This window comes from Lentinus tigrinus (genome assembly GCF_003813185.1).
Source record: "Lentinus tigrinus ALCF2SS1-7 unplaced genomic scaffold L226scaffold_29, whole genome shotgun sequence".
Classification (NCBI taxonomy): domain Eukaryota; kingdom Fungi; phylum Basidiomycota; class Agaricomycetes; order Polyporales; family Polyporaceae; genus Lentinus; species Lentinus tigrinus.
This window is the reverse complement of record NW_027137938.1, coordinates 342,328-367,309: the sequence shown is the minus strand read 5'-3', so window position 1 is coordinate 367,309 and position 24,982 is coordinate 342,328. Positions and strand designations below refer to the sequence as shown.

The window sequence follows — 24,982 nt, the reverse complement described above, 5'->3', positions numbered from 1 at the left end:
GCCGAAGCAACGTATCTCATGCCGGTCCCTTCGACAATGCTATCGACGGCAGAGTTGATCGCGCGAAGGGCCATCGCCCTGCAGAAGCGTCCCCAGCAACTCGAGCACCTTCGCAGCGAAGTGTTTCGCCTGCGAGTCGAAGCGGCGAGAAAGTTCGAACGCGACAACAGGTTCACCATTCGGAACTTCGACTTCAAAGCAGGCCGCCTGGTCCTCATGCGCAACACCGCGATCGAAAAGTCGCTCAACCGCAAGATGCGAGCTCGTTACCTTGGTCCCTACGTTGTCGTCTCCCGAAACCGGGGAGGTGCCTACATAGTCGCGGAGCTCAACGGCGCTGTCTTCGATCGACCGGTCGCCGCCTTTCGGCTCATTCCGTACCTCGCCCGTGAAGACGTGATTCCGCTCCCACCCGACGCGCTCGACATTGACGAGGAGCGTCTGCGCGAGATGGAACAGTTCGATGGCCCTGCAGAAGGCGACGACGACTACGCGCTTGTGGCAGAGCGAGACAACGGTGAATAGTCGACGCGACGCTGACCCTCCCACCCGGCCGGAGTCGTCGACTGGGGACAGTCGATATTTCAGTGGGGAGGGGATGATGAGTCACCGAGCTTTCTGCGCCCGTAGTCGAACCCATCCATGCAGCTTCGACCACGCTTCGCCCTCGTTTCGCCTTCGATGCGTTCCCCAGTCGTGGGAGCAGGCTACTACTATACTTATCTATCTTCTTACCCAACACTCTTTGTAATGACTTCGCTGTGTCAGCGCTAATCAGAGAATCTCTCCCCCTCTCCATCACCATCTCGACTTTGGCGCCGGTTCGCCTTCGCTGGGAGGCCGTAAGTTCAGCAGTCGACTCGCCGTAGTGTCGACCGAGCAAGAGTTCGCTCGCTTCGCAAGAGAGTAGCCCACGAGGGGCCTGAGTTCGCTAATCCCGACTATCGAGTCGCCGCCAAGTTTCGAAGCAAGTATCCCGCACCAGCGAAGAGAAGACCGCCAGTCTAGGAGCGAAGTAGCTCCTGTGCTATCGAGCACGAGAATCCGACCACTCACCGAGAGTGCATCAGTTTAGTCCCTCTCCTCCCTCGTCCGCCACCTATACACTCCCTTCCTCGTCCCCTTCTTCCTTCGACGCGCCCTCCCGCGAGCGAGTTTGCTTCCCCAACGCCCCACCGGCTTACTGCTTCGCCCGACACGCCGAAGCGCGCTCCCCAGATTGCGCCATTTCCGAGTCCATTCCGAAACGCCCCGCCTCGACCGTGAGCCTTCGCCTCGACGTGTCCCCACACCTTCCCCTCGCAGTTCGTCCACGGCTTCGCAGCTTCGCGCTGCCTCTTCCTCGACTTCGCAGATAGGCCCTACTCGTGCGACCACGGTCACCCAGCTTCGACCCGGGAATCGACTAGCCAACTCGTAACCTTACAGGTTTGTTGTGGTTTTTGTTGGGATTTTCCCCTCAGAGACGCAGCTACCCTATCACCGTCCGCATTCAGTCTTCCACGGCCTGCTGGCTTCGCCTTCATCTGCTCCGACGTCGCCAGCTGATGCCGAACGGAGTCAACATACTCGGATTGGAGAAGAATCATCGCACGCTGCTCATTGATGGTTGTGCAGTGGGATGACAACTCCGCCTGCATTGCGTTCAAGCGCTCTGTCAAGATGCGCTCGTTTTCCGTCACCGGTTTGAGGAGCTGGAGGGGTGGAATGGGTGAGACTGGAGGATGGTTGAAGTCAGGGAGGCGGGACGTAGATTGGATGGGTGAGGATGAAGAGAGGAATGCGACAGAACTGGATGATATGGCATCCTGAGTATGTTGAGTAAGTTTTCGGAGCAATGGATCGATATTCTCATCCTCTCCCGCATGCGAGCTACAAGAGCTTGAGGTGCTATCTGCGCGTCGCCGCTTCTGGCTGCTCCGAGCCTGGCTGAGAGCCTGCGCAATTGCACGGACTGGCGAGGGGGGCGTGAACAATAGGGAACCACGGTAGGACGTTTCCCGGCTCGGCGCCATTGCCTTCGCAGAGATGCGGTTGCGATTCAGTGGCCAGACCCCCGTCTTCTCAAAGGCAGACTTGATGACCTCTGGTGTCGCCGTACGGATCCAGGCACGGCTATAGATGACAATGAAGTTTTCTTTTGTCACCTTACGGTTTCCTTCACGCTCCCAACGATCACGTTCCTCCCTCCAGAAGGTTTTCAGTATCCCGAACACGACCACATCGAGTCCCTGGTAGACGTGCGTTGTGTGTGACCCATAGCATAGGACAAGTATGTGAGCCGCTATTGCATAGAGGAGAAAGGCGAGGGTATAATGTGAGTTGTGGCCATCAACTAGGAGAAGCTGTGGCCGACCGCGTGCTTTGGCCTTCGTGCGTAGGTCGAAGTGCTTGATCCACTCAATGCCAATTTCGCCGTCCGTCCACCCCTTCTGCGAGTACCCTATCCTGTCGTAGATTATGAGTGAGAGGAATAAACAGATTTGGACACACTTACGAGGCATTAAGTGGATTATCTTGTGACCATTTCACCTGGAACGCCTTTCCCTTGAAGATGACAAGTGGTGGAATAGCGGTTCCGTCCGCACAGATGGTCGGAATGACTGTGATGTTTTCGCGATTCCCATCCCGGACCTGATGCTGGACTGTCTTTCCCTTCCCACCAATCACCCGCTCCTTCTGTCCCAGAGAGGTGGAGAAGCCGACCTCATCAGAGCCATAAATGCAATCCGGCTCAATCCCATTCTCCCTGATGGTAGCCTCCAAAATGTCAAACCAGGCATGGTGCGTAGTCGGATTGACAGCACGACCACGCTTCGACTCCAGAGACCGAGACCAATATGTGCCCAAGCGGGTGTGATGCTTTCTGACAAAGCGTTCTGTCCAGTTCTGCCCAACCCCAGGAAAGTCGGGTCCTAATCGCTTCTGTAGAAGGTCATCCACCACTTCCTTGAGCCGGCGGTGGCTGAGTGGGAAGCCCCGGTCTGCAAGCTGGATCACATATTCGACAACATGGTTTGCCTCAGCCTCCAACAGCCAACCCTTCTCCTCATTGAACTGACCCAGGGTCTGGTAGGACGGATCCGCAGATAGACGGCGGAGGGTACTCTTGTCAAGGGGAATCCACTCGCCGGTCTCGTCATGGTGTGCAGTGGAGACCTCAGTACAAACAGTCCTGAGGCTTTGTTGTTGAGATTTTGGTAGCTCGGAGTTTTTCCGGTAGAGGGACACAGCAGTATTCATAAGCTGAGCATGGCGGTCAAGGTATTTACGGCGCTGTAGGGCTTGGGAGTCGCTTTTCCCGACCATGAGACTGAGGGTAGAAAGAGTACAATGTTGCCGGCCCAGAGCACTGCTCAAAAGTTCCCCTGAACAGTGAGCCCTGGTGGGAATGCATGTATATCTTCGACGAGGTCACGCTTCATTGGAAAGAGACAGGAGGAGAGCTAAGATCGAAGCCAAGCTGAACGCGCGACGCGACCGCGTATTAGGTCACGTGCTACGCGTGCCATGTCCCTAAATGCCCGGCAATCCGGTCTTTGGGACAACGAATTCTACTGCACCACTAACAATCAGAAACATCTCTAAACACATATTACATGCAAGTTAGACCTCTCCGGCATGGGAGGCACTGTAATCGCCATGCACAAATCAACAAAGTTTGTCCGGAGGGTCAGTTTGCGACATATCATAACGGAATAACTGCGCAACTATGTCTCCGAATGCTACCGGAACAATTTTTCAGTGAGCCGCGTACAATGTCCGATCTATTGGGCATTTTTTGGCTAATTTACAGCAGGATTTCCAACCGGTGTAAGCGTTTGTCTCAAGGAGCGGTGGTGTCTCAAGGAGCGGTGGATGACTGTATCAGCCGACGGCCAGCCCGACCTGAATATACCCGACTCTAAGCCGAACGGTCCAGCAACGCGAAATACCTTCAGCGACTTTCGAGACCTTGCGAATCGCTGATCCCGCCGTCCAACATACTCAGAGCTCCGTTGCTCTGCGACATGTTTGAGCTTTGCGATGCCTGTAATGCAGCACGCTGCAGCACCATCCATCTAACCATATGGCGGCTCATATTCCTTCCAAAGAAAAAAAAAACGACTCACACGGGTGTACGCGCGTCGCGTCGCCGAAAAGCGGGAAAATGCGGGGTACATGTACAGGGGTTGTCGGGAGTGCCTGTGGGGGGCTCTCGAAGGCGGGACAACGATGGCAAAACAGATCGACGGTGGTCTGCGAGAGCCTGCGGGCGGTCTCGCCAAGTCTGTTCCTCTCCGGCGGAGTGCGCAGAGGGAAGGGGCAAGGCACGGATTAGGAAGGCACGATCGCAACGCTAGCACGTGGCCGCGCGATCAAAAGTTGGGACGACTCGGGCTCCGGGCGACGCAGGCTCAGCGTCGGGGATGGCGGGCGCGTCGTGCGCGATGCTCCCGTCGCTGTCGGGCGTGGCAATGCAGCGTGAGTGCTGGATAAAGAGAGACAGCTGGAGATCTGTCTACGAGAGCAGACGGGCGACGGGGGCAGAAGATGAGGAATGTCGGGTGGGAGGCAACTGCCGGAAAGCGCCTGCTGGGATCAGAGGCCGTAAGCGCCGATGAGAAGGTCGCGCGCTCTGGTAGTGGGACGGGTGTGCGACTCTGCCCAGTGCCTTCGCCATCTCTCCTTTGATCCTCCACTGGCTGTGAGTCCTCCCCGTCTCCTCCTCCCCGCCCGCACAGCTCCTCACTAAGCCAAGCAGCGCCAGCCCCTTCCGCCCACCAGCACACCCTTCCTCCCCGCTTTTCTAGCCTTTGTCACCGCCTTTTCTCCCTTCTCTCTTCCTCCTGCCTTCCGCGCTCGTCGCACCAGTCATCCCGCTGCAGCATCCTGCTCTCCGTCCACTCCTGAATCATGAACTCGCGTCCGCACAAGCAGTCCATGTCCGAGCTTAAGCTCCGCCGGCTCACGGAGCACAACCAGCGGTTGAGGGAAGACCTTGCCCGTCCACGGATAAGGGTCAGCGAGGCCAGTGCCAGGTGAGTCTTCCCCCCTCTGCCCTCAGCGGCCCTGCGCCCCGAGGGTATCGATTCGTCGTACTCATAAACACCCGTCGCGTCCCAGTCTCATCCGGTACTGCAAAACGACAAAAGACCCCCTCGTGCGTACCAACTGCCATCACCCGCATTCCCCCGCCAGCGTATGTGCTCTATATGTCTTCGTGCTCACCCATACATGCAGGTACCATCAGTATGGGGTCCCGTACCACGCGCAGACGACCCGTACCAGTCGCAAGGCGGCACCGGCAAGGGCTGCTGTGTCATCCAATGACCGCCCCGCGCCCCCTGCTCCGTCGTCGCTTCAACTTTCCCGTTCACGCTCCGCCTTTAAGCGTCCTTGGGCCCGTCGTCTCCTTCTGTGTCTGTCTGCTCCCCTTCAGGCTCTCTCTCGTGCGCACATACGTTCTCCCCCCCACTTCTGTCTATCACTGTCCAGCTGTATCCGCGTCTTCTTCTTCCCAGTTCCGTTCACCCTTTTCTTCTTCTTCTTCTTCTCTTTCCCCGTTCTTCTGTCTCTGTCTCTTCTATTCTTTGCGTTGATTGTTTATTCACCTCTGTTAACCGTCTGTGGTCCATTTATACCATCGCTCGTTTTATCCCCGTCCGTCCCCCCACACAGTCCGCGTTCCTCGGTGTCCGTCTCGCCGCCCACGCCCGCGCCCAAGGAGACCACGTATTCGTCAGTCGTCATCGTCTAACGCCTCATCGTACATAACAACGCAAGCTCAAGTCTCTCTCTCCTCGCCTCGGTCTCATGGGTCCTCCTCTGCATATGGTCCGCGCCGCGCCCGTGCGCATGGCTTGACGCTGAAGCCGGGTGCGGCGTGTGACAATTTGGGCGTCGGCGGTCGGTGCGGGTGTGCTGTGTTGCGTTGGGAATGTGGGCGGTGGTGGGGTAGGAAAGGAAAGGAAAGGATGGGAAGGGAAGGAAGGAAGGAGGCTCGAGACCTGGCCGGAAAAACAGCCGTGGAGGCATCACTGTGGAGGCAGGCAGAAGGAGGCAAGAAGGCAGGGAGGTGCTATGCGAACAGGCGGAGGTGTGTGCACGCTCTGCACTTTGGACAGCGGACTCGGTCTCCCATCATGCCCCCCTCCCTTATCCTATAATTCCAACTCCTCCCCATCACCATCATCGACTTTCGATTCTCGATTCTCGATCGCTTTAGCTTATCGTACCCGTCGAGTTCGAACGCTTCCGCTGCCCCGCTCCCCGTACCCCGGCCCGTTGCTCGCACGTACTTACACTAGCTCAAACAGCGCACATTGCAACGCGTCCCGCCCCCTAGTTAGTACTGCTCGCGTCACGCGTATGTACGTATGTATGCGCGTCCCGTCTCCGTATCTCCGTCTACTCTCCACTCTGCACTGTCCAGTCTCCAGCCTCCCGACCGTCCGAGACCGTCTCCAAACTCGCTCGCTAGAAGTACACGTATTCGTATTAGTACTGCTATGTTCTACACTCTCTCTCGCTTTCTCTCGTTTTCTAGCGTTGCGCTCCCCTTCCTCCCTCACCTCGGTCCCTCGGTCCCTCGGGCAAGGTGAGCCTCGGCGCTGATACGAGTCGAGTCGGACGCTCGCGAGTGGGAGTCAGCATCACGCAGACCGCCAGGCAGCTGACTGAGCCAATCAGCGACGACGCGCCGTCGTCCACCCGCAGCGGCTGCAGCGCCGAGCGGAAACTCAGAGCTTATAAGCAGCGGAGAGATCATTCTCCGAGCCCAATGAAGGAACAAGAAGACCGATATAAGTAGCGAGAACAAAAGCAACCATTGACATACCCACGAGTCACCACAACGACGACGACGACGACGCAGTGCACTGTGCAGTGCAATACATTCCGTACAATTACTGCACTGCATCCTCCCAAGACCCCGGTGGTGACGCAGAGCTCGACACGTCCGCTGCATTGACACAGGTGACCGGACAGCGCCTTGAGCTTGAGCGTGTTACATATCCTGGGACCTGCAGCTGGTGCGAATTGGGAGGGTGCACCGCCCCCGTCCGGTGCCTGTGAACGCGAAGCCCCGGGGCCACCGTTCGTAAGCGATATGAAGATGTGGTGTGTGGGGGGGTGGGAAGTCGAGGAAGCTGGGAGTCTGGAAGCCCTGTGCCCCCTGGCTGAGGCCCGCGAGTTCCCGGGACCGGGCCGCGTGAGGTGAGGTGAGGTAAGTATGGCAAGTTTGTTAGAGACTTGGAACTTTTAGACTCGCGCAGTGCGGGGAAGCGTGGGGTGTTTATGGCATGATATGCGCATAACGTGCGTTCAAGGTTGGTTACCGTAATGCTTTACGGTATGTACTCGAGGACGTGTGCCGGTGGCCCGGTGCCGGTGTCAGTTCCCACCCCTTGTCGTCGCGATCGAACATGGATGGACGCGTGCGTGAGGTTACGGTGAGAGGGTTCCTCGTCCCTGGGGCCGGGGAACAAGGAAGGTCGATGCGTGATGCATGATGGCCCGCGGGTGCAATGGCACGACTCCGAAGCTCGAGCACTGACTGAGGCTTTGAAGAGGCGGTGCGGAAGATCCGAGCATGGTGTACCGTGTGAGGGGAGGGAACCCGGAAGCAGGCCTCAGGGTGATGATTGATGATCCACAGAGGCGGGAAGTTGCACGTTGCACATTGCGCGGGCGGACAGACCGCTCAGTGATAGCGGGATAGATGCACCGGACTCGGGGGGGGAGGAGGACAGATAAGCAGGCAGTGGAGCGGTCGGATATGGGAGGGAAGTGGAGGGAAGGAGGATCGCCGAGGCTGACCGCTGCGCTGGGGGTTATACCTCGTGGTCCGAGTCGTCAACGCGTCACCGACACCAGGTCGTACGTATGCCTGATGAGCTCATTGAGCGTGGGACGGGATCAGCGAGCCCATCATGTGCACCCACGAGAAGCGGATGTACTGGCAGGGGCACAGATGGGTATGGCATACCTGTGGGCTGATGGACAGATGAACGTTGAGCAGAAGGCCTGAGGAAGGGCCTCCAGTCTAAGAGAGGAGAGGAGCATCTGTCAGCTGATAACCAAGAACAGCGCGCCAGTAATAGACAGCTGTAGGGAACGTACCTGCTCGTGATGAGACTTGTCGACGAGGTGCGATCCCTATGCCGGTTATATAGTATGCATGACATCGACGAGCATATCAACATGGTCCCAGCAAGCACACCATTCGGGTCCGCACAGTCCTATGCGCCGTGCTTGGCTTGGATTGTGGTTCCCAGGAGCGGCGTCAACGAATACAAATCACTTGAGAGTGCCAGGCCCGTGAGTACGAGGATCGCGTGCACGGTGCGCCTCGGGTTCACGCGGAGATAGCCATTGGAGGGAGATCTCGCTGCGAGCTGCGCCGACAGTCAGCCCTGCGGATTCCATGATAGCATCTGGTGAACTTACTCTGGCTGCGACTGTATGCAATCGTACCGTTTATTAGAGGCATCTTTCAGGCTGTCCTTCGAGCGTCGGATCTCGTTTCAATTCTCTGGAGAATGACAGCATGGAAGATTTCGCCGACCGAGTACACAACAACGGCAGGTATTAGCACTCACGCATCGTGTTAATCCGCAGTCTCCACGCCGCTTTACGGGCCATGCATCGTAGTTCTGATCATATTCATGGCTTACAAGAGCCTGGAGCCCGATGGTGTGCGGCCTTGGCAATGGCAGTACTAGTGGTAGTGGTGGCTGATGATGTCACGGTCGGCAATCCAGCGGCTATCTTATCGCACTTTAACCTTAACCTCCAGGTCCTTGAAAGAGAACCTAGTATACAATACATTGTGCAATGTCCTTGTACAGATATATGCGGTACATGAGCAGAGTTATTTGAGATGGACAATGAGAATGTTCCGATCTAGTTAGAGTCGAGATGATGCTGGGATACGAGAACAGGGAAAGATGGAGCCACTTGAAAGACGTACGTACGCGGAGCTAGCTTCTCTAGCGTCCGCCTCACAACCTGACGAAGAAAGTTTTCTGGCACACCGGACAGCACGTGCTTGACACCATCTCTTTGAGGATGCATCTAGTGGGTGTCGTGTCAGCGACCACTCTCCTCATCTAGAGAACAGTCGCAGGTACATACGTGCGACAGAAGACATGCCCACATATGGTCAAGACAGGCTCGAGGCAGGGGTCACTGCGGCACATCCTGCAAGGGTACAATAGCGCTGTGCTCTTCCCTTGCTTGCTATCCGCCGGTGCGTGCGCGGCGTCCTCAATGTAATCGTCCCTGGCATGCGCCGACGTCAAAGTTTCCTCTGCTTTCTCCAGCAGGGAGGGATCCGGGGGGCACTGCGCCCTGTGCTATGCAACACTCAGCCCCGACAGGTCCGGGCCAGGTAACTCGGAATAAGGACTCACTTGCGCCCATGTCGGCGAATCGGCAAGAGCGAGCCCGCAATCCTTGCACTTCGGGTGCAGCTTGGACTCGCGCTGGTAGTGCTCTTGCAGCTCCTCCTCGGACGCATGGTGTATGGCACACTTGAGGCACGTGAAGGTGCTTGCAAGATGCTATTCACGTCGTTTCAGTACCAGCCAGTCGCGTCACTGTCAAGTTGGTACGAGACTATGCTCACCTCGTCGAGTGTGTCTTTGTTTGGGAACAGGGCGCTGCACATCTTACACATCGCTGCCGATTCAATCCTAGGTTCCTCTGAAGATGTCAATGCGGAGGGCGCAGCGGCCTCGTCTTCTTTAATTGTAAGCACCCCGACTGCCAATGGATGGCACCCTTCATGTGCAGCGCCGTCAGTGGAGCAAGTCTGACTGCGCGGCCCACAGTGTGAGCCGCTGTGCGCAATCTGCAAATGCTTATCCCCGACCTCAGAACCGAGTCAGAACATACACGGATTATGTACAACTCACATTCTGCAGTACAATCGCGTCCCGAAAGTGCTCGTGGCATTGGGAGCATTTGACTAGCTGCGAGATAGGCACCCCGGAAGATAAGAAATGCGGGGCCATCGGCGAATATGTGGCGGAGGTGGCACTCCGGTCACGGTGCAAAGAACTTTGCATCTGTTCCTGGAATGTGGCCCAACTCCAGTACGGAGACGTAGCACGCGCATCGCTCGTCTCAGCCACAGGCTGAGTCGCAAACTTCGCGAGCAGAGGGGCGGGATAGGGAGCTGGGCCAGAAGAACATGTCGCATGCCCTCGGCACTCTCTGCGCTTCATGTAAGCCGCGCCGCAGTGTGTGCATTGGTATCCGGGCTTCCAGACGTGGCCGGTCTCCTCAGCGTGCTTGTTTCCCTGCCTCTTCCCAGAGAGCACAAGCCTGCACTGGTTGCATCGGACCTTGATAGCCATGAGGATTGCTGAAGATATGAACGACTGACTGGGAGTGTGAGACTGGGGAGGACTTAGAGAACCTGCGTACCTTTGCTCACCACCTGGTACATAAGGGGCCTGAGGGCGTCTTATTACCGTGCTGCGTGTTGTCGAAGCCATTGAGAACCTGCGGTAGACTACGGTATTACCGCAGCACAAGCCCTCTGGAATCTGTGACGTATCTGTTTGTGAGTGTTCAAACCTACCTTCAATGTATCATGCGACACAGCGGGCGCAAGCAAGACGCGCCTAGGATGGTGCTCACAGAACAAAAGATGTGAGATGAAGCGTGGATATACAATCGAATCGCGCCTAGAAAAAAGCGTAGGAAACGTAGGAAGACGATCAATCGCTCTCAATGTGCAGCTCAATCAGGAAAGCCGTCTGGCAGACCGGACAGCACATGTTCGTCTCGATCTCATGCAGGATACAGCTGAGAACCGCGCAGCAAACGGCCTATCAGCAGCAGCGGTAGACCGATTACTACGGAAGGACGTACCTGTGGCAGAATAAGTGCCCGCATACGGTCGCGACGGGCTCGGTGCACGGGTCCTTCAGACACGATCTGCAATGGAATGACGAGCGAGGGGGCGTGTCCGCGGGCGAGTTGACGGCAGTCGAGCCGGCCTGAGCGAGAGGCACTCGGCGCTGCCAGTCCTTGATCGAAGCGGATGCTGCAGCCTGCGGGTGAGACTCTGTCACGGAAGAACGGCCGCCTAGGGAGCCTGAGGACGATGCTGCTGAAGATGCAGCATGCTCGTGGTCTTCGCTGCGGTCGTATGCTGAAGCTGGCCCGCACGAGGATGTAGACCAGATATCCGCTTGAGAGCGGATGCTGGAGTCGGGGTACCATCTTGAACTGTGAGTGACGCAGGGTCAAGAAGTAGACTGTGCTGGGAATAATCCACATCTCACTCACCCTGGTGTAGTAGATGAAGGAGCAATGCCATTTGTTGTGACAGACTGTGAGGAGCGGCCGGTGTATGAGATATTTGAGGGTGTGGCGGTCTGAGGCAGAATCAAGCAAAATGAGCTGCTGCTTTCCGACACTGAGGTGGCGAGCCTCAATACTTACATCGCGCGATGGAATCGCGGTATCTCGAGCATTCGTCCCTTTTGGGAACGTTCCCGGAGGCGGACATCGCGCCTTATGCTGGACATTGTACAACATCGTGAGTTGCATCGTCAGACTTGACGCCACATTGTGCGCTTACCGCGGCGTAGTTGATGATTGAAGGGAACCCAAGACCGCAGAAACCACAATGAGGATGGGTTGAGCGATCGGCCTTGAAGTGCTCCTGTAGGGCATCGCGGTCGTCAAACCAGAGTTTGCACTTATCGCAGTACGCGTTCTGCGCAGGCTATACTGTGAGTTAGCGGGTTGTGCTGGCATGATTTATGTATAAACTTGCCTTCATTGTACTAGAGCTGGGTGTTCCAGGTGTCTGAATACGTGTAGTTGATGTCTACAAAGCCCGCGAAGGTCAGTCTTCAGTGAGTAGGCGCTCTAACGTCAATGGGACAACGGCCTGACCTCCTTTGACTGAGCGGTAAGATGCAGATTCAAATGGGCGGAATAGTGCAAGGGAAGAGATGAGGAAGTGTGTGATGCGCCGGACGACGTTGAAGACTTACACGAGAGTGTGCTGCGGCAGCAACATCAGCGGCGGGTTCGTTGCTGCTTGAGCTGGACGCCACCGCAGCAGGGGTCTGTGCAGACAGCTGCAGTTGTGATACCGCGTCCCCTTGTGGCTCATTGAGGGGCGTTAATCGAGAGAAGCTGGCATGACCAGTCTGTTGCACATGCTCGAGTCTTGCTGCATCGGAGCTTAGGAGGATAGCACAGTTATTGCAGAGGTACCGCATGTTGCTGATACCTTGCACGGGCGGTGCGAGGGGCTGCGCCGGAGCAACCACCTGCGGAGGAGGGTTCGTCCCATGCCAGGCTCGTTGCATATGCGCTGACCTCTGTTTCTGCGTCGTAAATACCTCGGGACACAGTTCGCAGAAATAGGCGGGATGTGGCTGGTGGCCCATTCGTGCCGCATGAGCCTCACAGTCTGGCAATGTGCGGAAGACTTCCTTGCACTGGTTGCATTTCGCGGGGACGGGCATGGTGGTTAGTGTTTGAGGACTGCTGGCGGCTTGAGTTCAACTTACAGAAGCACATGACTCTGAGCGCGGCTCGGATCCCGCCAGCACTGCCACCCCGCCACTGCGCTTCCCTCCCCACCACGACTTGCCGCTCGCTCGCCTCGACATACTCCGGTCTGGCTTCGTTTGCCCTGTCCTCTTGGATCGAGCTAGGACAATCGTATTGGGACAATCTTGCTGGCAGTTCTTGATGCAGCAACTCGAGTTGCTCTCCAACGACTACTATCCCATCGTGGTACCGAACGGTATGCCTGTGTCGAAGGAGAAGGAGAACTGTTTTCCGGAGCTCGGGAACTATCAAGGAAGGCAAGAGGAAGCATGAAAAGTAGGCACATCGATTCTCGTTTCATGATGATACGTACCATGTCTTTGGACTCGAATGCACATCTACCGTCCCCGCCGTTCCCTTTGATCATCTTTACCGGTTTATTCCTTCATGGGGGGTGAGTCTCTTGCACACCTAGCGCGTGTGTGAGGGTAATGCGGGCATGAAGGTCACTGGCGGGCTCATCCACTGCCCCTTTCCACAACCATCTGTGCGTCTTCCTAGCCCCCTTACTTCTTCCTGCGACGCTGACGCTTCGTGCTAATACAGGTCGAGTATGTACCGCAAACGCAACGCTGCACTCAGACTGGCTCTATCGATGATATGTGTATCGTTCTCTACGCGCCAGCGGCCAGCCACCGTTGCGCCTCAAGCGTGATTGATTCCTCCGCAACCATGCGGCCTTCGACATCGTTCCTGAGAGGGCGCATCTACGACGCTCTGGCCACCATTGCCCTCTTGCGCAACTCCCTGTTATAGATGGCAACATCAGGACTGGGAGCGCGTTGGTGGAGACCAGCCTGGGTCAGATGTGATACATTTCGCAAAAGTGAACGTTTGTGGTGCTGCGGCGTCGAAGCAATTGTGAGCCGTGTGGGAATATGTATGAAGATCGCTCTCCCGAGGGTCAATACACGGCCAGCCGCCACCTAGAGGCCGATGCCTCATCATACGCCATTTGCCCAATGAACTTGTCGTGAGATTATAGACAAGATGAACAAGGCTTTGGATTGGGACTGTAGCGGGTGCGGCGAAACAGAAGATCCACCGAGGTCTGCTTGAAACGTTGTGATCCAATTCTTCTCCTATATACATCATTGACCGTATCGCTGCTGTTGTGGCCATAACGAAACTTTTCCTCGTATATCATGTGTATCAATGATTGAGGGACCATGTGAAGCCGTACTCCTGAGTGTTTTCAGCCGTCGAAGGCTCGAAGCTCAGCCTCAAATAATTTATTTTCACCCCCGGCCGTCGACCGTGCACGGAAAGGGGACAATCTTTCACACCGGCCAAGCATGCACGCCATATAAAGGACTCACAATGACAACACCGGTAATACTGCAAAATTGCACACCTTACTACGTGAAGGTGGAGGCCGTACCTAATATTAGCGCCAAACGCGTCCCAAAACGCGTCCGATGCGCGCGTGACCGCGAAGATACACGTTGAACTTGAACCGGAACCATCATCATGTCCTCCTCGAATACGCCCGCCCCAGCCACCTCCGCGCTCAAGTACCCTCGTGAGAGTATGAAGCATTGGACACCTGATCTCGTCACTGAGGACGGCGAATCCGTACCACCCGGTGTCGTCGTATACGCCCTTGGTTGTGCCTTCCCGGAGGGCTACCTCCGCCCCCTTGCCCAAGCAATATGTTCAAGCGAGCTCCTCGAGAAATACCCGGACAAACCCCTGACGTCGCTGGTGTTCCACTTTATCGAAAATCAGCTGTCACAGACGTTTCTCCGTACCTGTGACCCTGAGACGGACGAACCCCTCATGATGTGGGTTCTCTGCGTCGTGCCAGGAACCTTGGATAAGCCTCCTCCCCAGCGTATCGGACCGAAAGAATGGGCCCCGTTCGACGCCTACTTGTTGAGCAGGGGAGTCAGTAAAGACATACTGAAGGGCATGGCCAATTGCGTCATGCGGTGGCCCCGGGGCGCTGCTTGTGTGTATCGTCTTTCGTTCACGTGTAGCAATATCTGACATTGGCTCCTTTTCAGACCCAATCTGGGTACCAGAGGCTATCTTGCGTCACTTAGCGGCACAGCGGCATCATGATGAGGTGGCGAAGCAGAAGGCCCGGGAGGAACTTACAGGCAGCTGAGTCGGAGGAGAAAGCAACGGAGAGCAGTCCAAAAGCCGTGTCAGGCTGAGCCTGCTTCAGCTGCGTCTCCTGTCGGTACGATATCCGTCCTGACCATCTCATCACCGTCACCACGAGTTTATCTCGAGTTCCGCTTCATCGCTTGCATCTGGTCCTTTCGAGCTTGTCACACCTCCTATGTCATCACCACGACTTCTTCCTCGTCCGCTTCCAATCCAGCTCTCATGTCTCGTCCTTTTGAGCTTGTAACTAAGTCATTTATCAGGCAACGTTACAAGCTTCCGAGCGACAATCCAAGACCTGTTCTGGACGCGGCCTCCGTGCGTTGACCAACCACCAGCCTCGAGTGAATAGGTGAATAGTCCCCCTTTATGTCGGTAGCTGGAGTGAATGTGGGCCTATAATACGCTGCGCGAGCTCAAGAACCTCAAGGAGATTCGGTAGTGCGCTGCACAGCGCACGGCTTGCCAGGCGCCGCTCAAACGTCGAACTCACTGGGAGAACCACTCAGGTGAGTGCTCGGGTCACTCCAAGTGTAACGTAGCCCTTACTGCATTTGTAGCATATAGACTGGTTTCTATGTCTGCCGTTGACATGGCGCTGTACCATCGCCGTACTGTCGGGAGTACGCCGCTCGAAGGGCAGATCCCGCCCTGACGCCTTGGTGGTATGCCATATGCCACATGTGCGACATACGAAGACAAATGATATCTCCATGGGCGGACCCCGGCGAATCCGCTGTATGCGGTCGCTCTGTCAGAGTGACCGAATACCTGGAAAATATCACTTCCCTTGCAAGTCATTACTCGCGTGCGGGGACATTGTATCAAGTACGTATAGTGATTTGATGACCAAACAGCGGCGTCGCCCCGTGAAATCAGGCAAGACTTATAAGGCGCGAACATGCTGCTCATGAAGGCCCCGCAACACCCGACACAACGATCTCCTTCTGTAATACCCTCAAGCTCCATACGATGGCCACAAGCAACCCCACTGGTACCATGCTCGGCGGGTTCTACGTGCCAGGGCACAACCGGGTCGTCCTGCAGGAAACTCCGATCCCAACACCGACTGCGAAGCAAGTCCTGATCAAAGTCGTCGCAGCAGGCGTATGCCACTCCGACGTCTTCTTCCTCTCTGCCAGCGCTCCCGACCCCCGTACCTACATCTTGGGCCACGAGAACGCCGGCTACGCCGTCTCGTACGTACCTTTCTCTCTACGACTACTGTGGTCCGAGTCAGCTTACACACGCTTATGTCGCGTCAGGTGGGGTTCCGAGGTGACAGGCATCGACAAGGACCAGCTCTACATCGTATACCTCACCAGTCCGTGCGCCGAACAAGCCCAGGCTCCCATCACAGGCTTGGACGTCATTGGGGTAGGCGCAAATGGCGGGTACGCCGAGTACCTGGTCGTCGACGCCGATCAGCTCGTGCCGGTCCCGAAGGGTCTTTCCCCAGAGATCGCATGTCTGTCCGCCGACTCTCTCATCACGGCGTACAACGCGGTCCATAATGTGGCCGGGGTGAGTGTTTCTTTGCGCTTCACTGCTACTATGTGAGGGCGAGGATCTCATTGTGTTACTCATTAGCTCCGCCCTGGGACAAAGAAGCGCGTCCTCATCTACGGCGTGGGCGGGCTTGGACACCAGGCTCTCCAGATCGCGAAGAGTTATGGCGCGACGGTGTACGCGTGCGACTTCAAGCCGGAGGCGCGGGAATTGGCTCTGTCTCTGGGTGCGGAACGGGTGTTCGACGCCGCTGAGCTCCAGGCGGCCACAGCGGACACCGCGAAGGAACCGCTTGCCGTCGACATCGGGATCGACTTCGTTGTAAACGCGCAGTGTGAGTTATCTTGTTATCGTACTGTGATGAGTTATGTACCTAATAGCATTGCACAGCGTTCTCTCTACTAGCTAGTGCCGTGAAGAGGGCCGAGATCGATGCTGACAGCCTTGGAGGTCTGATCGTCCTGGTAAGCGCAACCTCGAAGCCTTCAATCGGAGTGGACCACTGATGCTGACGCGGTGGCATGCCTACTATAGGTCGGAGCAACGTCGGACGAGCTATCGTTCAGCAGCGTGGACTTCATAAACAACCGCATCAGCGGTGAGTTCTCCCATTCCCATTGTCAGCGCAAACGAGGCCGCCGGTTAAATGCCAGCGCGATTGCCCGTCTCGTCGGGTAACAGTTAAGACGACGTTCTATGGGACCATCGACGATTGCAAGGCATCCCTCGACCTCCTGGCGAAGGTGCGTGCGATATCACAACGATACTCACTGAAAGCTCGCTCTGATCCGGACGCAATCGTGACGCAGGGCATCGTCAAACCGGTCGTCTCTACTGAACCGCTCTACAAGGTCGTTGACGTCCTCGACGAGTTGAAAGCCAATGAATATCTTGGCAGGAAGGTTATGCTCCCCGCTGCCTATGCCACTGATTGATCGCGGACCGCTGAAGGTTCACAAAGCACGAGGAGTCGCGATATTGACGAGCATATTGACGAGCTAATTAAGGAACGTTTGGAGTTACAGACACGGACTTGGAGTTGGAGATTATGTATGTACTTTTCGCATTTCGATCAGACTATCACGTCTCTCCCGAGACCGACCTATCGTTACGCAGTCACCAAGTTCACCTACGGTCCATGTCCCTAGGGCATGATGGTGGTCGCTGTTCAAGGTATATGCATCTGCATCATAAGCCGGAGACGAACTCGCTTCGTCCCTCGGCGCGGAACAGGCGTTCGACGCTTCTGAGTTCCAAGCCGCGACAGCAGACAATACTCGGAAGTAGGGCGTTCCTCAGTTATTAATACACATAGTATACATGCGAAAGATTCATTGAAGCAACGACAGGAAAACGAATCAACAAAGCGCACGGATGGGGAAGAACGACGACATCGGGGGGTTACAGCTTTTCCAGCAGACCTCGGAGCAGCTTCTGATTTGCCGCCGCACTAGAGTCCTTGTCCAAGGCCTTGCTCTTCTTGTCCAGAATCGCGATGGTTTGTTCGATGTCCGTAGAGAGAGCGTCAAGAGCACCTGCTGCCCGTGAAGCTTGCATGCACATCGTCAGCATCAGAGTGGTCGCCCGCGCCGATCGAAACCAGACGTAGACCGATAGTTACCACAGCGTTCGAGGTCATCGTCCAAGGCCTTCCAGAGCTCGTTCCGACGGGCGTACGCTTCCTCGAGGTCCTGGAGGGTCTTCGTAATGTTCCGCTAGACAAGGTGCCGAGTTCGGAGCGACGGATGAGGCAGAACCAGACAACCGCACCTGCGACTCCGCGCGTGCAGTCTTGAGCTCGTCCTCATCCCTTAGAGCGATCCGCTCGACCTTCTTGCATACCTCGTCGAACGTGAGCAGGCCAGCGCCGTACGCGAGGTCAACTCCAAGGGTGTCGGTGCCAAGCCATAGATAGCGCATATAGTCACTTGCAGACGCACCTTTGTCGTCCAGCTCGCCATGCGCTGCCTTGACGCGGTTATATGCGGGCAGAAGTGTCTCTTTGAGGTACTGCTTGAGCGCATTGCCCTGCGCTGCCATCGGACCCTTGAGTTGCTCGACCATGGCCATGAGCTGCTCCTCCTCGTCCTCTTCCGATCCGCTGTCGGAGGAATATCAGCGTTCCGTCCGCGGACATTGCATATATGCGCTCTCGACTGCCACTGACCTCTCCTGGAGCATCGCCACTAAGGTCGTTTCCTCGTCCCAGCCTAGCATGTCGACGTCATCGTCGCGGTCCTGTCCGCGGGAAGGGCCAGGTCGCGTATCTTCGTGTGCATGCGGCCCAGTGTCAAAGTGTCTATAGAGAGCACGCGAGTCGTCCAATGCGCGGGCGGCGTCGTCGTCCTCGGGCTCCTCGTGGATTGTCTCGAGCTGGCTGCGTGAGGAGAGAAAGCGGTTCGTGTTGGTCGAGTGCAGCCGCGCCCGGGGGCCGGGGCTTCGTGCGACGCCCGCTGCTCTGGCGGCCGCGATATAGGGAGACTTCTGATGCTGTGCGGAACGGGTGGCTGCGGTCCGTCGCGTGAGTCTGGACGTGCGTGCACATGCGATAGCGGACGCTCACCGATGCGGGAGGGCTTGTGCAGCTTGGATGCGGCGGGGGACGCGCGCTGGACGAGGGGGGTGGTGAATCTGCCCATGGCGGCCGCTGGCGTCGACGGCGACGTCGGTGGCGGGGAGGGTGGCGGGGATGATGGCGGGAAGAGACAAGCAAGGACGGATTGCGCGGGGAGAAGCGAAATGAGCTGCTGATGGAAGCGCCTGGGGGGAGGCTTCTGGTCGTTCTCGAGCTCGAGCCGCCGCCGCGCTTTCCCTCGTCCCTCCTCCTTCCTTCCGCCCCCATTCCTCCCTTCCAGTCTTCTTCTGCGAGTCCGGCTACTCCCCGTGCTCGTTCGAGAGTATTGCGTCCATCCACCGCATACAGCCAGGCACTGTGTCTCCCTTCGCTCCGTTGCCAGCATGAGCGGCCGCGTTCCCAAGCAGTCCATGTCCGAGCTCAAGCTCCGCCGGCTTTCAGAACACAACCAACGACTCAGGGAGGACTTGGCACGACCACGGATAAGGGTCAGTGAGGCGAGCAAGAGGTAATACACCGCGCATATACCCCCTTTGCCCCGCAGTCGCTCACTTTCACGGTCGTACAGCTTGATCAACTTCTGCAAGTCGACGCCAGATCATCTGGTGAGTACGCTGCTATGTGGCTTCGCATCGGGGCCCGGGGGGCCCTGTCGCTGTTGCGAGAGGGCGTACGAGTGTCAACGCGGTGGCACTTTGCAGCTCATGCTCGTCCAACACGACCAGTTGTCTGCGCGAAAGTTTTATGCTCTCGGCGTCTGCGAGTGCGTTCTCGTTGCCATTGAGACCTATTCACAGTCGCAAGACGTCATTTCATGCCCCTGAGCATGGAGGGGAGGCTGCGAGTGCTCTCTCGCTCGTCCGCTCCAGTCTCAGCAGCACCACCGCCACATCGTTGGAAGAACGAATTGCCGGATCGGTGACGTTGCTGGAGACAAGCAGCCTACCCTCCCCATCCTTCCTCTGAAATCATCGCCGTCCACTCGAAACTTGGACCGTCGTTTCTTGCCTGGGCATCCTTGGGTCGGCCTCTGTTGTCGAGAATACATCAAACTTAACCGTAACCAACGCTTCTCTAACCCAATCATCGCAGATTCCATCCGTCTGGGGCCACGTCAACAAGGCGGAAGACCCCTTCGCGATGCCCAACCAGGGATGCCAGTGTCTCGTCATGTAAGGCGACTACACCCGCGACCCGTCCGCCGACGCAACGTCGCCGGTCCCACACTCTACGTCCGGCGTGACCGGTTTTGGACACCATCACGAAGGGCGAGACAGTGCCGAGAAACGGACATGGACCAATGGGGTTCGCAGCCATGTTCGTCTCTCTCGCATATCTCTTGCTGTCTTTGTCTGCTCCCGTACACACCACCACACGTACCCGCATAGACGTGCGCTCTCCCCCTTCCTCCCCCCAATTACATACGAGTATCGTAAATGTTATTGCCATATCTCAAGCGTACACCCCGCCACTCGTTTCGTCGCATCGCATTCTACCTCTTTCATATCAGCATTCCCGCGTACCCAGCCAACCAGCCCCTTCTCGACCATATGCCGCATTGTATATACCTTCGCATCGGAGCTTTCCATCCTTATCCATACGGTCCCGCTCGCGAAAGCGGGGCCGTTGCGCACCTCGACCGCGGTCTGAAATAACATAGTCTCCAGTCTCAGGAATCCTTTCTTACCCTCGTCCTCGCATTCATGTTTGGTTATGGATCCCTCCCTCCCTCCGTTTTGCCGATCTGCGTCCCCGACCCCATGGTGCCGCTCCGTGTCTTAGGATATATCAATGCCCGTAGCCGTAGCCGTAACCGTAACCGTATTCTCTCTTGCACAGGAATTGCATATCGCGCTGTCTTGCTTGCTTTGTGTTCAACTCACTTCAAGTGCGGAAAACTTCTCGGAAATTGCTATTCTTGGTGCGTATTTTCCTGTTCGCATGTTGATACTGAAGTTACACAGAGTACAGAGTCAGAGATTCCCGCCGAGAGGTGGTATGTCTTTCTTACTGCGCGAGAAGTCAGTCTGATGCCCGTATAGCTTCTCTCCAGCTACCATCGCCCAGGCACCCAGTTCGTGCATTTCCTTCAACTGTGCACCACCCCCACCCACCTGGACGCGAGATGCTCCATGCTCGCAAAGTGACACCTAGGTGGAAGGCGACAATCCCCAACGTCGGGCTCGCCTGCGCGACCAACGTGGCGTAGTCCTCCAATCGCTCCTTGACTTGGGATAGCAGACTTGCACAGTACTGTGGTCCCCGTGCGTCCTCTATCAGCTGGACGGGGACACGCACGCATAGATGGGTGCACGGCAGGGCGCGCAGAATATCGCATAGCTCGACCTAATCCCACACAGCCCCCGTCAGCAAACCCTGTTCAACGACGCAACAAACAAAGGCTCACCAATACTCTGTTCTGCAGCATCTCCGGAACAGGCACGTCGACGATCAAGTGCGTAACGGACGCCCCCGCCGCCCCAGCGCACGCCCTCGGCACACTCAACGTCTCCATCTCGTTCACAACGTCGACTGCATGATAGCCCCAAGATAAGAGCATCCGCCGCCACGTCGCCGCCACGTCGAGATGCGTCGGGCGCGTGTCCGCCAACGCCGCAGGCAGCATCAGCCGCACCCACGCCGCCGTCTCCGCCTCGGCCTCGGCGTCCCTCCCCGTATCATGGATTTGAACTGCGTACCCCCGAAACGCGCCGAGGAGCACGTTCGTCTCGCCCACGCGCGGTTCTCGTCCCGCCGCAGCGTCCCGACGGGCTCGTTCGGCGCGAGCAGCCAGCTGCGCACCCGAACGTGAGGTGCGTCAGGCGCGGGAACGCACGCGCGAGCGTCGCGAGGGCGTGCGCTGGGAACTGCTGGTCGTTCAGGGTGAGGTGCAGCTTGCGCACGCCGGGAGGCACGGACCGTCCATGCTCGCGGGGTGGTCGATCGAGAGACGGAGCTCGGTCAGAGTTTATGGGGAGATCGTTGCTGCGAGCGCGAGCGGGGCCGGGGTCCCCGAAGCGAGTCTCCGAGTCGCGGGGCCTTGAAAGTTTGAAGCTTGAACCGCGACCACCATCATGCCCTACTTCACCGAGCCCGCCTCCGCGCCCAAATACCCTCCTGCGAGTATGAAGCACTGGACAGCTGGCCTCGTCACTGAGAGCGGCGAAGTCCTCCCATCTTACGTCGTCGCATACGCTCTTGGTTGTGTTGTGCCTTCCCGGTGGACTAACTCCATCCCCTCGCGGAAGCGATATGTCCACGCGAACTGCTCGAGGATCACCCAGACAACCCTCTGGCGGCGATGCTCTTCTATGTACTTGATCCAGAGCGATGCCAAGCAGACGTTGCTTCGTGCCCGTGACCCTGACACGGGCAAACCCCTCATCGTATGGGTTCACGCCGTCGTTCCGGGAACCTCGGTGACGAAACCTACCGAGCGTATCTCACCAGAAGAATGGGCCACGTTCGATGCATTCCTGAGCAGAAAGGGGATCAGCGAGGAGATGCGCAAGAACACAAGGAGGTGTCGTATTGAGTGGCCCAAGGGCTCTGCTTGTGCGTATTATCCTGTGTTCACGTGTACGAGTGTTTGATTTTGGCACATTTGTAGATCCAGTCTGGGTACCGCAGGCACTCTTGGACCACATGAGGAAGTGGTGGCGTCAATTTGAGCCGAAGAAGCGAGCTGTTGAAGAAGCTAGCAAGAGCAATGAGCGATCTGACTCTGCTTCAGCTGCATAGGGTCGGTTGTCATGACTGTCCTTCACGAACACCCTCTTCCTCATCTCAAAATACGCTGAACGCGTCCAGTATCCAGCGTCCAGCAGCATTGAGCAACCCTAATCTCATCATGATCAACCCCGCGAGCTTGAACGCGCGCTCGGTTCTGAGCAGCAACCCGAAAGACAAAGATATGCATGCATAGTAGTCAACAGCGATAGTGCACGCAGACATTAGAAGCACTACTACAATATGAAGACCTGCGCCAGGCATGGGGATCAATCAGCACGAGCCAACTCATCCATCTCCTCCGCGGCGAGGACGTCCCAGCCCTCATCCTCGCCCATCTCCTTCAACCTCACCGACGGAGGCGGACTCAGCACGAAGCCCTGAGCACGCTCGGTCAGACGGCTGACCTCCCAGCAGTACAACCATGTCGGGCCCGCTTTCACGCGGACGTACACCCCGATCCAGCGGAGCGACGGCACGGCTTGGGCCAGGGCGGTAGCGCGGGTGGGTGCTTCGGCGCATATGGTGCGGACGACCTTGCGCGTGTAGTGGCGTGATGCGCGGAAATGGTCGATCGAGTACTTGAGCAGGACGTGCGTCACTGAGAGACTGGCTAGGCTTCGCTGTAGTTCGTCCTAGACCAGATGTCAGTCGGTACGAAGTCTTTCCAGCGGATATGTGAACAGAACGACGTACGATGAGTAGGACAGAGACTTTGGCGTAGTCTGGAATGCCGTCGCCTTCCATTGTCAAGACGAAACGTTGAAGCGACGCTGTGGCGTCACCAGGTTCGAGCCCGCTGAACCGGGGCGGCCGTGGTTCGTACTTGTAGTGGACCTGCGTGACACGCATCTCGAGACAGGTGGGGTGCGCATCGGTGAGTATGGTTGACAGCATATCTCCCGCAGGGTCTCCAGCGGACGATGTGACCGACATGCGGGAGACGTGGAACGGGAGCCCAAGGGTATAGAGAGCGCACGGAGTTTCGGCCCCAACGGTAATGAGTGGCGGCCATGAACCGGTCAGGGAGTGCCACTGGTACTGTGAATACTCCCGGAGTCGGTCTTCGTCTTGACGGGACGAGTGCGTATGGCACAAGTGAAAGTTGCGAGTGCCGCGCAAGAACAGGTGCGTAAGGTGGGGGAAGGTGCGCACCAGAGCGTTGACCACGTCCTTCGACGCTGGGAACTCGATGCCCAGCTTGCGGACGTGCGGGAACGCCATACCCGGCGCCACCCACTGGCACACGGGAACGTCCAACTCATTCAGGGTCTCGGCGAGTGGCTGGAGAGCAGTGAGCATCTCTGGTATTTCGAACCATCTTCCTGGGCGGAGCACGAGCTTGCGTAGAGGTAGTTGCGCAAGATGCACGTCCGTTCCCCATTGTGACCGGGGCAGCATGGGCATACGAAGATCTTCCAACTTCGACAGTGCGGCAATGGCGCGATACAATGGTGCCATGGGCACGTCCTCGAACCATTTGTCAACTTGGATGCGTTGAATGTTGGTGCAGTGCTGGAGGATGGATAGGAAAGCTTCAAGGGCGCCGTTGCGAGTGGCGCGGAGGAGTTGTTCGTCCATGAATGTATGGGTCTCGGGAACGGCATAGCAGGTTGCCGGATCAGCGTCGTGGAGGTTGAAGTAACTTGCCTTGCTCAGTGGTGCACGATACTCTTCCAAGCGGAAGTTGAGCTCCTTTATGAACGACGCACGCGAGGTGGAAGGTCTGTCAAGACGTAGGAAACGAAGAAACGAGAGGATCTGTTCTGCCGTCTTGAGCGGTGTCTTGGAACATGCGCACAGAGGCAGCAATGCAATATCCACGAACTGCTGGCACGTCCTCATCAATGCAGACAAGTCAGCAGGGGGAAGGAAGGACATGATGTGTGATTGCACATCGAAGTTGAGTGTGTTTAGCCGTATGGCGGAGCCAGAGGCAATTAATCCCTCATAAGTGTCCTGACCCGTTGAGCTGAACGTACGTGACATAGAGGGCCAACCACCACTTACCTGAGTTACCATCTGAATATCCGTACCGACGAAACCCTCATTCCATTGCCACTCTACCACAGGCGAGGTCATGCTGGTTTGAATTGCTGGAACCAAGGACTAGACGAATGTGGTGTGAGGCTCGATTGTGAGGGGAAAAGTGGTGGTGGTTGGCAAGTGGTTCGCTGGGAAAGGTGACGCGAGGCAGCTGATGCGTGTAAATTGCTCACGTGACCGCGAGCGGAGAACCAAAAAAAAATCAGGGAACCTATTTGTACTTGTGGAACAACAACACGCGCACTGAATACAGGTACGCCTGCAGCCAAGTATGCTACCAAGTACGCCGTCCATTAAGTTTATGGCAAAAAAACATCCATGTTCAAGAGAGAGCAAAAAATATCATTCGACGCCAGCAGGATTCGAACCTGCGCCTCCAAAGGAGAACAGATTTCTAATCTGTCGCCGTAACCACTTGGCTATAGCGCCGTGACAGAGTTCCCT

The 24,982-nt window shown here is 56.9% G+C and overlaps 14 protein-coding genes and 1 non-coding gene across 15 annotated transcripts; 7 read left to right on the top strand and 8 right to left on the bottom strand.

Annotated features, from left to right (window-relative positions):
- Positions 1-1,949: 1,949 nt before the first annotated feature.
- On the bottom strand, positions 1,950-2,739 carry L226DRAFT_446915 (CENP-B protein; the record flags this gene model as incomplete). The annotated part of the gene is made up of 2 exons (XM_067674901.1): positions 1,950-2,448; positions 2,498-2,739. Coding segments are annotated over 2 exons (741 nt in total), but the record flags the coding sequence as incomplete, so codon positions are not given.
- Positions 2,740-2,883: 144 nt separating this feature from the next.
- On the bottom strand, positions 2,884-3,246 carry L226DRAFT_429864 (uncharacterized protein; the record flags this gene model as incomplete). The annotated part of the gene is made up of 1 exon (XM_067674687.1): positions 2,884-3,246. A coding segment is annotated over one exon (363 nt), but the record flags the coding sequence as incomplete, so codon positions are not given.
- Positions 3,247-4,896: 1,650 nt separating this feature from the next.
- L226DRAFT_573999 (G-protein gamma subunit) lies at positions 4,897-5,313 on the top strand (the record flags this gene model as incomplete). Its single annotated transcript, XM_067684960.1, has 3 exons — positions 4,897-5,021; positions 5,107-5,182; positions 5,224-5,313. 3 exons carry the CDS (start codon positions 4,897-4,899, stop codon positions 5,311-5,313), a joined length of 291 nt encoding a protein of 96 aa, XP_067532108.1.
- Positions 5,314-5,703: 390 nt separating this feature from the next.
- On the top strand, positions 5,704-6,767 carry L226DRAFT_177283 (uncharacterized protein). Its single transcript, XM_067672685.1, has 3 exons — positions 5,704-5,721; positions 5,856-6,079; positions 6,300-6,767. The coding sequence occupies exons 2-3, from the start codon at positions 5,958-5,960 to the stop codon at positions 6,595-6,597; spliced, it is 420 nt and encodes a 139-aa protein (XP_067532107.1). The 5' UTR covers positions 5,704-5,721; positions 5,856-5,957; the 3' UTR covers positions 6,598-6,767.
- Positions 6,768-8,836: 2,069 nt separating this feature from the next.
- Positions 8,837-10,382, bottom strand: L226DRAFT_538100 (uncharacterized protein). The gene is made up of 5 exons (XM_067681424.1): positions 9,900-10,382; positions 9,611-9,844; positions 9,396-9,545; positions 9,118-9,338; positions 8,837-9,057 (listed from the first exon to the last, which is right to left on the bottom strand). Exons 1-5 carry the CDS (start codon positions 10,341-10,343, stop codon positions 8,985-8,987), a joined length of 1,122 nt encoding a protein of 373 aa, XP_067532106.1. The 5' UTR covers positions 10,344-10,382; the 3' UTR covers positions 8,837-8,984.
- A 268-nt stretch (positions 10,383-10,650) lies between these two features.
- Positions 10,651-12,483, bottom strand: L226DRAFT_615535 (uncharacterized protein). The gene is made up of 8 exons (XM_067686791.1): positions 12,000-12,483; positions 11,899-11,907; positions 11,777-11,830; positions 11,579-11,725; positions 11,440-11,517; positions 11,284-11,372; positions 10,864-11,223; positions 10,651-10,797 (listed from the first exon to the last, which is right to left on the bottom strand). Exons 1-8 carry the CDS (start codon positions 12,477-12,479, stop codon positions 10,710-10,712), a joined length of 1,305 nt encoding a protein of 434 aa, XP_067532105.1. The 5' UTR covers positions 12,480-12,483; the 3' UTR covers positions 10,651-10,709.
- A 1,547-nt stretch (positions 12,484-14,030) lies between these two features.
- L226DRAFT_615534 (uncharacterized protein) lies at positions 14,031-14,912 on the top strand. Its single transcript, XM_067686790.1, has 2 exons — positions 14,031-14,518; positions 14,574-14,912. Exons 1-2 carry the CDS (start codon positions 14,038-14,040, stop codon positions 14,675-14,677), a joined length of 585 nt encoding a protein of 194 aa, XP_067532104.1. The 5' UTR covers positions 14,031-14,037; the 3' UTR covers positions 14,678-14,912.
- A 511-nt stretch (positions 14,913-15,423) lies between these two features.
- Positions 15,424-17,123, top strand: L226DRAFT_589719 (N-benzyl-3-pyrrolidinol dehydrogenase; the record flags this gene model as incomplete). Its single annotated transcript, XM_067685606.1, has 7 exons — positions 15,424-15,878; positions 15,945-16,203; positions 16,270-16,522; positions 16,579-16,652; positions 16,723-16,786; positions 16,870-16,931; positions 16,998-17,123. The coding sequence occupies exons 1-7, from the start codon at positions 15,652-15,654 to the stop codon at positions 17,121-17,123; spliced, it is 1,065 nt and encodes a 354-aa protein (XP_067532103.1). The 5' UTR covers positions 15,424-15,651.
- A 466-nt stretch (positions 17,124-17,589) lies between these two features.
- Positions 17,590-18,841, bottom strand: L226DRAFT_615532 (uncharacterized protein; the record flags this gene model as incomplete). Its single annotated transcript, XM_067686789.1, has 5 exons — positions 18,752-18,841; positions 18,356-18,695; positions 17,959-18,289; positions 17,810-17,903; positions 17,590-17,738 (listed from the first exon to the last, which is right to left on the bottom strand). The coding sequence occupies exons 1-5, from the start codon at positions 18,825-18,827 to the stop codon at positions 17,590-17,592; spliced, it is 990 nt and encodes a 329-aa protein (XP_067532102.1). The 5' UTR covers positions 18,828-18,841.
- A 305-nt stretch (positions 18,842-19,146) lies between these two features.
- On the top strand, positions 19,147-19,939 carry L226DRAFT_547368 (G-protein gamma subunit; the record flags this gene model as incomplete). The annotated part of the gene is made up of 3 exons (XM_067682490.1): positions 19,147-19,271; positions 19,332-19,368; positions 19,856-19,939. The coding sequence occupies 3 exons, from the start codon at positions 19,147-19,149 to the stop codon at positions 19,937-19,939; spliced, it is 246 nt and encodes an 81-aa protein (XP_067532101.1).
- Positions 19,882-20,588, top strand: L226DRAFT_177214 (uncharacterized protein). The gene has a single exon (XM_067672684.1). It carries the CDS (start codon positions 20,064-20,066, stop codon positions 20,421-20,423), a length of 360 nt encoding a protein of 119 aa, XP_067532100.1. The 5' UTR covers positions 19,882-20,063; the 3' UTR covers positions 20,424-20,588.
- Positions 20,589-20,818: 230 nt separating this feature from the next.
- Positions 20,819-21,226, bottom strand: L226DRAFT_177194 (uncharacterized protein). The gene has a single exon (XM_067672683.1). The coding sequence runs from the start codon at positions 21,099-21,101 to the stop codon at positions 20,853-20,855; it is 249 nt and encodes an 82-aa protein (XP_067532099.1). The 5' UTR covers positions 21,102-21,226; the 3' UTR covers positions 20,819-20,852.
- Positions 21,227-21,837: 611 nt separating this feature from the next.
- L226DRAFT_573994 (uncharacterized protein) lies at positions 21,838-22,504 on the top strand (the record flags this gene model as incomplete). The annotated part of the gene is made up of 2 exons (XM_067684959.1): positions 21,838-22,318; positions 22,374-22,504. The coding sequence occupies 2 exons, from the start codon at positions 21,838-21,840 to the stop codon at positions 22,502-22,504; spliced, it is 612 nt and encodes a 203-aa protein (XP_067532098.1).
- A 257-nt stretch (positions 22,505-22,761) lies between these two features.
- On the bottom strand, positions 22,762-24,373 carry L226DRAFT_468698 (uncharacterized protein; the record flags this gene model as incomplete). Its single annotated transcript, XM_067676154.1, has 2 exons — positions 22,762-23,127; positions 23,189-24,373. The coding sequence occupies 2 exons, from the start codon at positions 24,371-24,373 to the stop codon at positions 22,762-22,764; spliced, it is 1,551 nt and encodes a 516-aa protein (XP_067532097.1).
- Positions 24,374-24,885: 512 nt separating this feature from the next.
- On the bottom strand, positions 24,886-24,967 carry L226DRAFT_t215. The gene has a single exon. It is a non-coding gene; the product is annotated as a tRNA-Ser (tRNA).
- Between the last annotated feature and the right edge of the window lie 15 nt (positions 24,968-24,982).

Coding starts and splice junctions, on each gene's coding strand:
- L226DRAFT_177283 (XM_067672685.1), top strand. CDS start 5,958: ATGGGAAGGGAAGGAAGGAAGGAGGCTCGAGACCTGGCCGGAAAAACA. Junction 6,080..6,299: donor TGCTATGCGAACAGGCGGAG/GTGTGTGCACGC, acceptor TAGCTCAAACAG/CGCACATTGCAACGCGTCCC.
- L226DRAFT_538100 (XM_067681424.1), bottom strand. CDS start 10,343: ATGGCTATCAAGGTCCGATGCAACCAGTGCAGGCTTGTGCTCTCTGGG. Junction 9,339..9,395: donor ATTCGCCGACATGGGCGCAA/GTGAGTCCTTAT, acceptor AGTGTTGCATAG/CACAGGGCGCAGTGCCCCCC. Junction 9,058..9,117: donor GGGCATGTCTTCTGTCGCAC/GTATGTACCTGC, acceptor GACACCCACTAG/ATGCATCCTCAAAGAGATGG.
- L226DRAFT_615535 (XM_067686791.1), bottom strand. CDS start 12,479: ATGCCCGTCCCCGCGAAATGCAACCAGTGCAAGGAAGTCTTCCGCACA. Junction 11,373..11,439: donor CCGCGATTCCATCGCGCGAT/GTAAGTATTGAG, acceptor ATTCTGCCTCAG/ACCGCCACACCCTCAAATAT. Junction 10,798..10,863: donor GGGCACTTATTCTGCCACAG/GTACGTCCTTCC, acceptor CGCGGTTCTCAG/CTGTATCCTGCATGAGATCG.
- L226DRAFT_615534 (XM_067686790.1), top strand. CDS start 14,038: ATGTCCTCCTCGAATACGCCCGCCCCAGCCACCTCCGCGCTCAAGTAC. Junction 14,519..14,573: donor GTGGCCCCGGGGCGCTGCTT/GTGTGTATCGTC, acceptor GCTCCTTTTCAG/ACCCAATCTGGGTACCAGAG.
- L226DRAFT_177214 (XM_067672684.1), top strand. CDS start 20,064: ATGGGGTTCGCAGCCATGTTCGTCTCTCTCGCATATCTCTTGCTGTCT.
- L226DRAFT_177194 (XM_067672683.1), bottom strand. CDS start 21,101: ATGCGATATTCTGCGCGCCCTGCCGTGCACCCATCTATGCGTGCGTGT.